Below are 13,300 nucleotides of genomic sequence, written 5' to 3'. Positions count from 1 at the left end.
CAGTGATCGACTTTTCACCATTTACTGACATTTTATAGACCAAACAACTAATCGATTGCAGCTTTACTTTACTATACATACAACTGTTTTCTGTAGATACAGCATGTAAATAAGACTTCATATTTCAGCCTCAAGTTGCCTGTTTTTTTGTTATTCAAAGCCAAGAAAATCCTTTAATCAATATACATCAAAGTGAGAAACATCCCCGTACAGTCTCATACATATCACAGTTAAAATATACTGCAACATTGCAGCATTTATATTGTCTCAGCCGTTCTAGTGCAATACAGCCTCATTCTTGCTCTTCCTCACCGTGTGACCAATCGCCTGTGTGCATGCGCGCTCTCTCTCGTTGCCAGGGAGACAGAGGAACCGTCTGGAGCCAATGGACACCATTTTCGTCAAGCAAGTGAAGGAGGGAGGCCCCGCCCACGGAGCTGGACTCTGTACAGGTACACACACACACACACACACAAACACACACGTGACACACACACACAGATAAGACCGCTGCACCCCTTCTGATAAACCGATAGATCTTATGATTAACTCTGCCTGTCTCACATCTGACCTTTAAAAAGCCACATCCGATGCCAAGATTTCTTCACGTCTGTAGGTAATTCCACTTCCTTGTAACACGCCAGGCAAAACAGATACAAGTTACAAAATAACAGATGGCTCCTTTGTGGGAGGTTGAACAAAGTGTAATATGCACACTGTTATTCCAACCTGCCCGTGATTCTGTTTTTCCAAGTCTCCCTCTTTGTTTCTTTACTTATTAGTATGTGAATCATTTCTAATTTTAAAGCAGCAAGGATAAAAATACTTGGAACAAACTCCCACCTGGTGAAAAAACCAACCTGCCTCTTGTGAATTTCCCTGAAACTGAGGTGAAAACCGAAGCTTTTTATGCAACGTACTGTCAGCATTATTGCCAGGTTAGCGCTCTGTATTACAGGAAATGTTAAGTGGCCTGGACAAGCCCTCTAAGCTGTCTCCTTTTATCTGTTCTCGCTCCTCTCCTGGGACAAGACCGTACACTGTTTTCCCACAATTATCTAGTTTCTCTCCTAAACTCACCTCGCCTCTCTTCCTGTAAGTTATTCGGGAAAACTTGAATGAAGACGCCTACACGGGGCCTTTCAAATAAACAAGTATTGGTATTACTTATTCCACTTTGATCTAAACACAGATATGTGTTTGTGCTGGAAGCTCCAAAGTGGTTTTCTTGGTCAATAAACTTATTGACTGGACTCCAGATTCCCTTTCTTTTTGGTACAGCTGGGTGCAGAAACACAGTCGTGCAGAGTTGATTTGTCATGTCGCTGTTAGAAGTTAACAACAGAGGTGTGTGTTTTTTATTCTCTTATTCTGCGCAGGGGATCGGATAGTGAAGGTCAACGGAGAGAGCATCATCGGAAAGACCTACTCGCAGGTCATAGCCTTGATCCAAAACAGGTGAGACCCCGCCAGCTTTCCACGTTTTTAATTTCATGCTTCATTTTTAGAAAAATATGCTAAAGGGGTGGGGTGCAAAAAGTCCTAACTGATTTAGACCCGAATGCCCCGAGATTTCATCTAATCTCTTCCCTGCCGACTCTCCTAATAACACCGTAATGGAGACAGAGTCATTAGAGGAGTGTGAGCCATTGTGAAACTCTTTAGGAGCAAACACATTCAGTTTCCTTATCAGTGACGAGCACACATGTAACAGTATTTCACGCTCCATTACACCGCAGCTATTTAGTGTTCTGATGATATTTTATACAGTAAAGGTCCAGTGTTACCAACAGTTTCTCTTTCTCTCTCTCTCTCTTCTTCTCTGCCACCGTTTTATCCATTAGTGATGCCTCACTGGAACTCTGTGTGATGCCAAAGGATGAGGACATTTTGCAGCTGGTAAGCATTCATTTGTCAGTAAATATTGCAAGCGCTCTCAAAAATGCATTTTTTTTTTTTTATTATTATTCTTCAAAGCAAACCACGCAGTCATTTTTGGTTTTAATAGTGGAGGAGTAGCCTTTTAAGTCTTATCGGAATTAATAATGTCTTTTATCAACGTAGCCAAAAATGGCTTATCTAGGGCTGTATCTTGTTTATTTAACCCACATGTGAGTAGGCGATTGGAAAATTAATAAATTGTGTTTTTTAGGGGGAGTTTTCTCTGTGAACATCAGTTTATCCTCACAGTGTTTCTGGCTGTACTGCAGGTTGTCAGATATGCTTGGTGAGCACAGGTTTCAGTTTTCTCCCGTGTAAACAAATCTAGCAACTTCACTGTGAAGACTTGAGGATGCTGTGTTCAGTCACTGCACCCGGCTGCACGCGACGCCACCTAAAACCCACAAATTCACACTTTTACACTTCTCTTTATGGACAGGTTAAACAAACAAGGTGCAGCATGTTAGTTTATCAGCTTTAGTGATGTCAGACAGAGCCAGGCTAGCTGTTTCCAGTCTTTATGCTAAGCTAAGCTAAACACAACACATCATGAGTCCAGTTTTGCTCTTATTTCACAGACATGAGTAGAGCCTAGTCAATTAATCAATCAGTCGATTGACAGAAAGTTAATATGCAACTATTTTGATAATGGAGTAATCGTTTTAGTCATTTTTTAAAGCAAAAATAACAAATATTTGCTGGTTTCAGCCCCTCAGATGTAATAATATTGTGTTTTTCTTTTGTAATACACGATAGGAAACTGAACTGAGACTGTTGGTCAAAACAAGTCCTCTGAAGGCGTCACCTTCGAGTTATTTTTCACTATTTTCTGAAATTTCATAGACCAAATAATTAATCGAGGAAATCGTCGGCAGATGAATCGATAATGAAAATAAACGTCGGTTGCAGCCCCTAGATATGAGCTTGATTGAGGTTTATTTTCTGAACACGCTCTTGGAAAGAAAGCAAATAAACATATTTGCCCAAGTGTGGAACTATTTTTTTCCCCTAGTAGGCCAGACAACTTCCTAGTCTGCCTCCTTAACAGAGACGGAGAAAAAGTGTTGCTTCACTTTGCAGATGAGCTGCTCACGGACTAGTCTGTGTGAATCATAAACAGTTCATTGGGCTTAGAAAACAGCAGACACCTCCTTAATCATTAAGATCTGAAACAAAGTCTCAACATGACTAATGGATACAAAGGCTGTCAAGTCCTTTTTTTTCTAATCCTGACTATTGAAACTGGCCTTGATCATCTAAACTAGTGTGTGGGGGGGGCTCACTGCCAAAAATGTGAACTTCTACAGGCAGTGAAAATAACCGAGGCACAGACCCAGACTTCATGCCACAGCTCCACAGCCCCTCTGTCTGTCACACCGATGAGCTCAGCGATGCAAACAACCGGCCCACGCCATCAGTCAGGGTCCAGAGCTCCACAGACGATAAAACAGCGCCAGACCACGTCAAAACCAGTTGCCACACGTTATTCACCTCTGTTTGGAAATTCTCTGCCGAAGCAGAGAAGTGAGTCAGATCCCACTGTGTTGCTAAATTCCACACATAGCTAGTTCGCTGGGGCTGCAGCTCACGAAAAACCACAGAAACTTGCTTTTGGCATTTTGGAATGAGTCTTGAGTGCTCACAAGGCTGACGGCTTTCAAAAGCAGCAATTAGCTCTTCCTTCCCCAAAGTTGATTTCAGTTAGATTTTCCAGCTGGAGATTGTTTTTTTGTTTTACAGTTGTTAAGAATCTGACTGGCTGCGAGACAGATTCATGGGTTCAAACTATTCCGTGATGCAATACGTGTCTGAATATGTGCATCAAAGTAGAATTGAGGATAGTAGAGATGTGATTTCACTGACAAATGTTGTGTCACATAATCCATATCTGTCAAAAACCCAGATTCCTGCTGTTTGAACATTTTTATACACAATTATCTTTTTTTATCCGCTTCATAGATGAAGAAAAGTGAGAATATTTTGGTTTTACTGCTCATTCTCCCTTGAGAATGTTCAAACAAATGAAATTATTACTGCAGAGTTCAAAATGAAACACTTTTATTAATATTGGTTGATAAGAGTGAACGGAGGCATGCGGTGACACCGTCATAAACACAGTGTTTCAGTTTCTGTACATGTGTTCATGTTTGTGTGTTGTTGTTTTTTTTGCTTCGGGAGACATCGAACCCACAAACGACCAGAGGGAGTGCAGCTGCAGTCAGCTGACTGCTCTCAGTACACTGTATATTTACAGGAGCAAGCGAGGGAGGAAGCTTGTGCAGATCAGGCGAGCGTGCTGTTATGCTCACTCTAAAGTGAACATAAGATAGAGCAGCGTTTGACACAGATGAGGGCAACGCTGACAGAGAGGAGTGTGCAAGTGTTATTGAAATGCTTGAGAAACCAGAGAGGGGGAGGTACCAAAATCAACAGGTGAGAGTGACAGAGCGAAGGAGAGAAATGCTGACTATGTAGAGAGAGAGAGAGAGAGAGAGAAAGCCAGCAGTATACATTTGACAATGTGTTCTGACAGCAGCTGGGGCGTAGCTAGATGTAGATGAGGAGGAAGAGGAGGAAATCATGATGAGCAGCAACACAGGAAGCTGTTCAGCTCTTAGAAGGACGCTGCTGAAGTTCTCCTCTGTTCTTTCTTTTATTCCCTCTATTCCGACTTCTGTGATGCCTCTGTTCAGCGTTCCCACAGCGGGATGTATTTTTAGCCTGTGCTAAAGTGAGAGAAGTTGCCTGTCTCACCTACATCGGTGGCGTTGTACGTCTCATTTCTTTATTCTCACCTGTTTTACTTGTCTTTATTCCCTGTTTTTTCTCTCTCTGCTTGCCCTTCTTTAACATGTGGACTGCAGTTTTCCAGGGATATCACTGCTCTGGTAAGAAGGGAAACTATACTAACTAATCTCTTTCCTTTTACATTCTGTTTCTTGTCGGCATCATTGTGACGCATCAAAGTTATTTTTGCACATCTTGAAGTTGGCAAATCCCTTAAATCCCCAAACATAGTTACTTCCTTTGCGGTTTGCCGTATGCAAGTCATATGTTTTATTTTTTCCTTATTGGTGGGTGGATGGGAAGATGACTGTACACATGGGGTGGAAAAGCTTAGAAGGTACTTAAAAGTTGTTGGTCTGTACTTTCCAGTACAGTTTCTATTTAGCTGTATGCCTTATGCAAATCAAGAGGGAGGCGCCAATCAGCAGACCTGCCGCTGCTGCTGCTGCTGCTGCTGCTGCTGCTGCTGCTGCTGCTAGTGCAGTTGTAACCTGACACCTTAGGTAGAGCGCTATCGATTTAAGTCCAACACCACAACTCTCTCCTTTTCATTTTCTCAAGAGCTTGTGTGCTGAAAGGATGAGGAAACACAGGGCGGTCAATATGCAACCAGGAGTTTTCTGTGAAGCCGTCCGTGTGGATCCTTCACTGGAGAGCGAGTAGGGTTATTACTAGCTAAGATAAGTGTTTTTCTACCAGGTTTTTAATCAAGGAAAATATCATAGTTGCGACAGTAACAGTGGAGTTTTGGAGCCATGCTGACAGAAGTAGCGTTAGTTGCCAACGGCAGACAGAGGCGTCCCCCGTTCACCCTGTCTTCATGCCTCAGGGCACACTCTCCGGTACCAAAGGTGGGTAAACCCCTGCCAGTTTAATCCTCACTCCTGGCTCCACGGGTTTATTCTGGACTTTCCAACCTTCTCTCTCTACTTTATTTGCCTCCCTGCTTGTCCCTTTTTTCCCCTCTCCTGTTGAATCATGTCGTAATTGTAATATTTGTTTGCCGTTTCCTTGGAAAAGATTGTTAATAGAGTTGTGTTTAGTTTTGGGAAATCATACTGGAACACTGTGTCTACTTTTAGCATTCTGTTGTTTTATTGTTATATGCAGGCTGATTCCAGCTGCTCATCTGTCATTTACAGTTCTTTGAGGGAATGCAGTGACAGTATTTGTCTTGCTGATAATCTCATCAGCTCACACAAAGACTTGTCAATGAAGGACACCAGAGATTAGCACTGTTTCACTACTTTCAAAACCATATTGCCACAATGCAGTTGAGGTTTTTCAGTATCATAAGAGTGATAGTTGTAATGGTGGAGGCAGTACATGTATACTGTATTTATCCATTTACAGTGATACATGGTTATCTAAATAGTCGTCTTCTTCCTTGCTATTTTCAGGATTGCATTTGCAGCAGTTGTTTTTATTGTTGAAGTCTGACATGAAATTTCACAGTAGCTCTGAAGCGCTGCCTGTTCCATACATGTCTTTTTCGAAATGTACTTTGTCCCTGGTTGCGTGTGATGCTCTCGCGGGGTTTATTGTGATCTATTTTAGCGCGCCAACCTCTGAGCAAATGAAGTGACATAATATCCTATAATCTCTTGCAGGCGTATTCCCAGGATGCATACCTCAAAGGAAATGAGGCATACAGCGGAAATGCCCAGAACATCCCAGAGCCCCCTCCCATATGCTACCCTCGGATAGAAGTCAAGGCCGCGGGCATGGCCCAGGCATCAGAGCCCGCCACAGTCAGTGAGACCCCCCGAGGGCCGGCTCAGGGACCAGGAAGACGTGGGGGGGTGACAGAAAAGAGCTACCGGGTGGAAATCCCTGTTCCACCGTCTCCTCCACCCCAACAGACGTCAAAGTCTCAGACAGTGGTGTGCGTCTGTAATGACAATGTGAGGACAGTAGCCATGCCCCCTGATCCAGTTGACAGGGGGTCCCGCTTGGCTCGGGCTGGCCCCAGCCACAGGACAGAGGAGAACCGGCACAGTCCTCAAGCGGACCCAGGATCAGCTAGACCCAGACCCCTTATTCCCTCAGTACCTGGGGGCGCACAGTTGCAGTATCCCTCTTCCCGCACCACAGAGACCCCTGTGTACTCCCCTTCCTCAACTTCTAGACCCGGCCCAATCTATCCCGACACCTTAACCCCACCTGTACGGACACCTCTCACCCCTGCCTCACCGGACACATTCTCTACTGCCGTCTCCCCCAACGCCAACCACTACTCACCCTCCCCAACAGCTCCCTCCACCTCTCCACACCAGAACATTGACTGGAGAAACTACACCACCTATAAGGACTACATAGACGCCAAGAGGCTGCACACTTACGGCTGCCGCACCATCCAGGAGCGCTTGGACAGCTTGCGTGCCGCCGCCAGTTCCAGTTCTGCCTACACCCAGCAACGTACAACGCCTCCTCCTAGTACCAGTCAGAGAGGAGTGCTGGGCTCTCAGGTCAGACGGAGGAGCTCCTCCAATGACCGTGGGGTGGATGCGCTTAGCCAGGATATTGCCGCGATAACTCCATTACGAAGTGCCTCTCAGGAGAGGCTCGGAGGTGGGGCGGAGAGGACGATACCAACCAGGAACTGGCCTCGGAGTGCTTCCCAGGATGCTCTGCCTTTCTCCACCCCTACAGGGATCGCCAAACCTCGGGCGCGGTCTTGCGACTACCTGGGCCACCATCCTGGAGAGCTGGGTGGTGTCGTCCCTGGAGACAGGGTAGGGTTGGAAGACAGCCTGATGCTGTGCCGGGGAGAGGAAGCTAGAGCCAGCAGGCAGGGATCAGGCCTGAGAGCTTTACCTCATCTGAACAGGAGTCTCACTGGACAGGGGGAAGAAGGGCGAGGAATGTCTAACTCACCTTTAGCTGCTCCTGTGTTTACTAAAGGTACGACAGATTCTGCACAACCATTAAGGACAGATGGTGTCATTGTGAGACCCTCACGTCTGCCCGTCAAAAACTCCATCTCAGACCCCTCACCTGCCTTATCCACCACTAAAACCACAGACCCTCTTAAAGACCAAAGAGCTAACATCATCGGCAACCACCTGGGCTACGCCTCTCCTCTGCATCTGCAGCTCAGGGGCAGAGCTGACAGTCTGAAAATGGAGAGCAGGTCGGAGGCTGGGTTGGCAGCCAGGTCCTCTTCTTGCTCTGGCCCCTCCTCTAAACTGCCCGTGCAGAGACAACTACAAAGCGGAGTTGCTCCCTCTCCTTCTGGTTCCTCCACCACTAACGGAGCTACGACCCAAAAGCCAAAAGTCAAAGAAACCTCCATTTCCGCCAACACCCCAGTACGGACTAATGGGGGTCATGCAGATGGCGTAGAAGGACCTGATGCAACAGTAGTGGTCCTAAGAAGGGATAAAAACTCTGCATCCCTTCACGTTCGCCCTCCTTCATACGTTCTAGCCGTCAATGACAACCAAGGAGGAGTGACTCATATGTCACCACCGTTGGTGAAGGCAGGCTCCGCAGACGGAGCGATGTGCTGGATATCGAATGACAGCTGTAGAGACGTGCATCTAAAGAGGCTGGGAGACACACGGCAAAAATCTGGCTCCGACAACTTGGATGACTCCCTGGATTCCATCCCCTTCATAGGTAAGACTAATCTCTGCACGACCTTTGAACCTTTTCCTGTTTCTATAGCAATAACAGGGGAGGGTCCTGTGAAAAATGTTGTTGTGTGAGGGGATAAAGCATGTTTATGCATGAAAGCATTGTTGTCTCTTTAGGCATTGAGATAAACATTTGCACCTTAATGCAAATTTACTGTGGCTGGATATGAATGTTTTGACATACAGTTGGGGCTTGGTATCAAATACAGCAGTACCATAAACTCTGATAACAAAGGTTGGCATTAAATACTTGCATAGATTCTTCATCTGATTTTCTTATCTACATCAGGAAATACTTTGTGTATTTTATTTAGGGAAATTCCCCGTTTATAGCTTCTTGTGCTTAGATAACAATAACTGCTGATGCATTGAGAAATTTTAAATGAAAACATTTATATTCCTCAAACTAATACATTAAAAAGAAAAGAGTATCCTAGTGGCACCAGTATTGAAGTTTCCCATAAGATATCCAGTTCTATATACAGTGAATGTACATGACCAGTGGGTGTTATTTCCAATTGTTAAATATTATTTCCATCATGAAATTCTATTGAGGGGTTTTACATGCTCTAATAGCTTTAGCATATGAGAGAGTAACTCAAATTGCAAAGGCGGGTGTGTGTGTCTGTGTGTACTGTATGTATAGCATGTTGGAGGCAGTTAGACATCCAATCATCCATCATCTAGTATTACATACAGTATGTAGGGGACGTGTGGGATGTCCTCCTGATCTGTGGACACTTAAAGGGGCATTTCACAGATTTTAAACAGTTGTATAATGTCTTCTGTGGCTCTGGAGGAGTTCTGTCAAGTGGGGGGAAAAAAACTCAACCTGGGCTTGAAAATAAATTAAATTTTAATGGATATTTCAGCTTGTGTTGTGAACTCGGATCCTAGAGTTTGAAACACATGAGCACCAGGTAGGGAGGGTCTAATGAAATATGCTAGTGGTTGCACTATGGGAAATGTAGGATCCAGTGTCTGGAGTTTGACTAAAGTCAGGATATCTTACCCTCTGCTGCTTTTATTTTGACCATTCTTTGTATGATCAGCTGCTTTTAAGTCTCCCTACGTTATAGAAGTGCAATGCTAATTTGCTGGAGTGCCCCTTTAACAAAATAAAAGCATCTTTCCCCTTCTGGCACTTGTGCATTCAATCATAAAAATGCATTGAAAATCAAGTGTAAGCACGTCCATTGTTGCCCTGCTAATCAAACTACAAGGGGATCTATTCATGAATATACTGTGGATCATCAGAGGTAACGATGGTGTCATCTGTCTGGGTATTTCCCTGAGAAAATATGACGAAGACACTTATTAGAATAAAAAATCAACATGCTATGAAACGGCTTGTTCAAGGTCATTTAATACGTACTGTACATGACACAAGTTACAGAGATATTTAAACTGTATTAGTTCCTGGTGACATTTTGAACTCTAGGATGACATCGTGTCAGGTGTGTGATTACGTGACATTGTACTGTAGGCAACCATGACGTATTTAACCCACAGAAACATACAGTCATTAGATACACGCACATTCACACAGAGCTGCTCTCCAACTCAATACCCCCACTGCCCCCCCACCCCCCCCACCCCTCCCTCAAATGTCTCATATATCCCCCAGTGTTCAGAGCTGTACAGCAAGAGAAACTTAAGAACATTGTCCTAATGGACTGTGACATAACAGAAAAAAAATAAGAGCATTCCTGCAGAAATCTGCTTCAATTAGATTTCATATTACAGTTCCAAACAATAAGTGGAACAACTGCTGTACATTAAGTGTCTGCCAAACATTTTATACTGGGAAGAGAACACAACTGGCATAGTTGAAGTACATGCAAGATGTCACGTCCCGTCTTTATGATGAGGAGGAATTCTTGCATTTTTTAAGTGGCTTTTTTTTTGTTTTTTTCCACATCTGAGCCGACTTATCAGCTGACATAAACCTAACAAGCTTGAACTCGACCGTACATCCTCGTTGATGTCTTCACTGGTGACTCATTACTAACCAATCAGAGCAGCTTTTGTGTTTCTCAGTTCCCCAGAACCTCTATTGGATAAACTTTTCCGGCACTGCTTTCCAGTATATACACACACACACACCCTCCTCAGCTCTCACTTTTTGTTTATCTGTATCTAAATGTAGGTTAGATTAGATTTAGATCTTACCACTTCCCATTAATCTGTGGTTAAGGCCAGTAATCTTTTCTGTCCTTTTTTCATATTGATTATGTATGATAGCTGAAGTTTTATATGGGTCAGAATGCAATCTTCAACATCAAATGGGTGATTAAGTGTATTTCCAGTATAGTTGTGGTGTCAGACAGTTTTCCCAGCAACAGCGATGGAGTGTTACAAAAAAATGATTAAAAGAAATAGGACTCAGCCTGGCTCGGCAACATTTTGTTTTTGAGGTTTTTGAGGAGGGGGGGGGGGTACTTTGTACACAACTAACAAGCAGGTCAGATGTTTCATATTAAGTTGTGCCATTGAGAGAAAAGGTTTTGCATCAGTGCTTTGGCATCTTGAGGAATTTAATCTTTTCGATCTTTTTCCCTTTTATTCTTTTGGCCCTGTACTTGGAAATGAAAGTGAATGTGGGGTTTTTCATAAAGTTAAGTAAATATTTCCTGAGATTAATTTGTAAAACCATAATACAAAGAAGGTATTGCATCGCACAACAACAAGAACGAAGTACCGCGTTCAGCTCTCGCTCTACTTTATTCAGGGACACTGTGTTAACTAGTGCCACATTTGGTCTCACCTGTGCACCTGCATCATCACAGTCGCAGATATGATTCATCGCACGCCTCTCTTCATTTGTTTTTAGGGCTCGCCTTCTGCGCTGATATTGCATATCAGACGTTACGACACAAGCTCGTCTGCGATGATGTAATGTTAGCTAGATGACTGTTCTACGTATGTTTATTTAAAAGGAAAGGTGTGTAGCAAGTTATGAGAACAGAAGAACCTATCGACTGGCTGACTGCGTCTCTGTCTGCATCACTTTTCTTTCGCCCCATCAGCTGTTATCGAAGCCTTTTATTGCTTTCTGCTGAAATGTTTATCCAAGTAAAGATAGCGGCGATGAATTGGGCGTTGTTTTTGATTCTTACATTTACAATGTGATATTTGTTAACAGCTGACTTAAAGGGGACATGACATGCTCTTTGTGATTTTTCTGTCATTTATATACCGTTATAATGTCGGATGTCTGTTAAAAATGTGTGTAAAAACACTTCCTGCAAGTCATAAGCCTGGGCTGCATCCTGTTTGCGATGTTACTTCTACTTCCTGATGATGTCAGATTGCTCAAGCTTGCCCGTAAATGGCTGTCCGCTCAATATTTCAGATCGGATTTGGGCTTGAACATGTATGGATGTATGTGAGAAGTTTCCAGTTTGAGTAAAGAATAAGAAAAAGAAGTGAAAGCCTACTACTATAGTTTATTTACGCAGCCTCCCGAGCCGCCAGAAGTCGGCCCAGAGTTGGCTCAACGGGGGCCTTAAAGAGACAGGAACTTAAAACAGCCTTTTTCAGACAGTATAAGATAAATAAGGTGTTTCTTTTAACTGTAAATAATGCAAAGATATTCCAGTAGTGCCCCAGAATAAAAATACAGACCTGGAAATGTGTATGATACGTACCTTTTTAAGGCTAAAGTTATTCCTCCTCTCATCCTTTAATCACAATTCTAACCCAAAATATAAAGCGTTCTCCTACTTTGTACCTAAATTCTTCTGTTTCTGTCCTCAGATGAACCATCTAGTCCCGGTACTGACCAGGAGAGCGCACACATTCCTGCCTCAGCTGTGATATCTGGAGCACCCATCATCACCACCAGCCCACCCAGCCCCCCTTCTCCGTCCCCTCTCATCCGACGCCAGCTGTCTCATGACCAAGGTTTGGTTTTTTTTTCATATTATAGCAGATAAATTAGACCAAAGTCAATTACTGAATTTAACATTACAGGTGATGGACAGTTTCAAATAATTATATGACCCTCTCTTAATAGATTCTCTCCGTCTCACAATTGTTGAGTCAGATTCTGGTACTAAAACTGAGCGGTCCAAGTCCTACGACGAAGGTCTGGATAACTACCGGGAAGAAAGCAGAGGGTAGGTTGTACCCACAACGGTGTCATCGCAGTGGAAGTATAAAAGACTGCTCAGGGCAAAAAAACAAGCAAATAAAACCCTTTATACCCGTTTTTTGGGATAAAATAATGGATATATCAGCTCCTTTTTGCTCTCTCTCTTTCAGTACTGTAATATTTTTGTCTCTTTCCTTCAGGAGGTCCTTAATACCTGGTCTGAAAAGTCTCCAGAAGGTGAGTACTATCTGCATCTGTAATCAAACATGAGTATGCTTGCCAGCTCAATGCCAGCTGTGCACACCTGCTATATGACTGGTTTATCTGCATTTCCTGCTTTGAGGTTTATCAGCTCATTAGTTCACACCCAGAAGATAAAAGTCCTCCTATTGACGTTTGAATATATTATGGAAAATTCAAACAGCTGTAAAAGGAACAACTTATATTTTAACAGACAAAATCAGTCTTTTTTGGTTAATGATTGATTTTTAGGGTGTAGTTTGCATAATTAGCTCTCCTACTGCGCCAATAGTCACAGATCTCACCATGTATTTAGGAAACTCTTTTAGGTTTCTAAGTGTTTTCTAAGCTTCATGTCATTTTCTGATGCACCACAGGCTGTTGACAGGTCGTCAGAAGATTCAGGGTCCAGGAGAGATTCTTCATCGGATGTCTTCTGCGACGCCACCAAGGAAGGTTTGCTGCATTTCAAGCAGCTTAACACAGACAAGGGCAAGGTGTGTAGTGTCTAAAAAACATCATATAACTCAAACATGCACACACGTAAACATGTTTGTATCCCCCGTAGCCTGACAGATACTGTATTTATGAGGCAGAT

The 13,300-nt window shown here is 43.4% G+C and overlaps 1 protein-coding gene across 3 annotated transcripts in view; it reads left to right on the top strand.

Annotated features, from left to right (window-relative positions):
- The window catches only part of LOC137173773 (rho GTPase-activating protein 21-like), an 86,693-nt gene that overhangs the window by 61,350 nt on the left and 12,043 nt on the right, over positions 1-13,300 (top strand). For 2 of the 3 annotated variants that reach the window (XM_067578849.1, XM_067578847.1), the window contains 8 exons: positions 360-452; positions 1,380-1,458; positions 1,845-1,899; positions 6,339-8,349; positions 12,126-12,272; positions 12,385-12,487; positions 12,663-12,699; positions 13,080-13,199. In XM_067578849.1, coding sequence (XP_067434950.1) covers positions 360-452; positions 1,380-1,458; positions 1,845-1,899; positions 6,339-8,349; positions 12,126-12,272; positions 12,385-12,487; positions 12,663-12,699; positions 13,080-13,199 — 2,645 coding nt within the window. Of the gene's footprint in view, positions 1-359; positions 453-1,379; positions 1,459-1,844; positions 1,900-5,294; positions 5,580-6,338; positions 8,350-12,125; positions 12,273-12,384; positions 12,488-12,662; positions 12,700-13,079; positions 13,200-13,300 lie in introns of those variants that run through there. The other variant, XM_067578850.1, reaches the window with a different exon arrangement.

Source organism: Thunnus thynnus, chromosome 21 (assembly GCF_963924715.1).
Source record: "Thunnus thynnus chromosome 21, fThuThy2.1, whole genome shotgun sequence".
Classification (NCBI taxonomy): Eukaryota; Metazoa; Chordata; class Actinopteri; order Scombriformes; family Scombridae; genus Thunnus; species Thunnus thynnus.
Note: the sequence above shows the minus strand (reverse complement) of the source record. Positions and strands in the feature narration are given on the sequence as shown.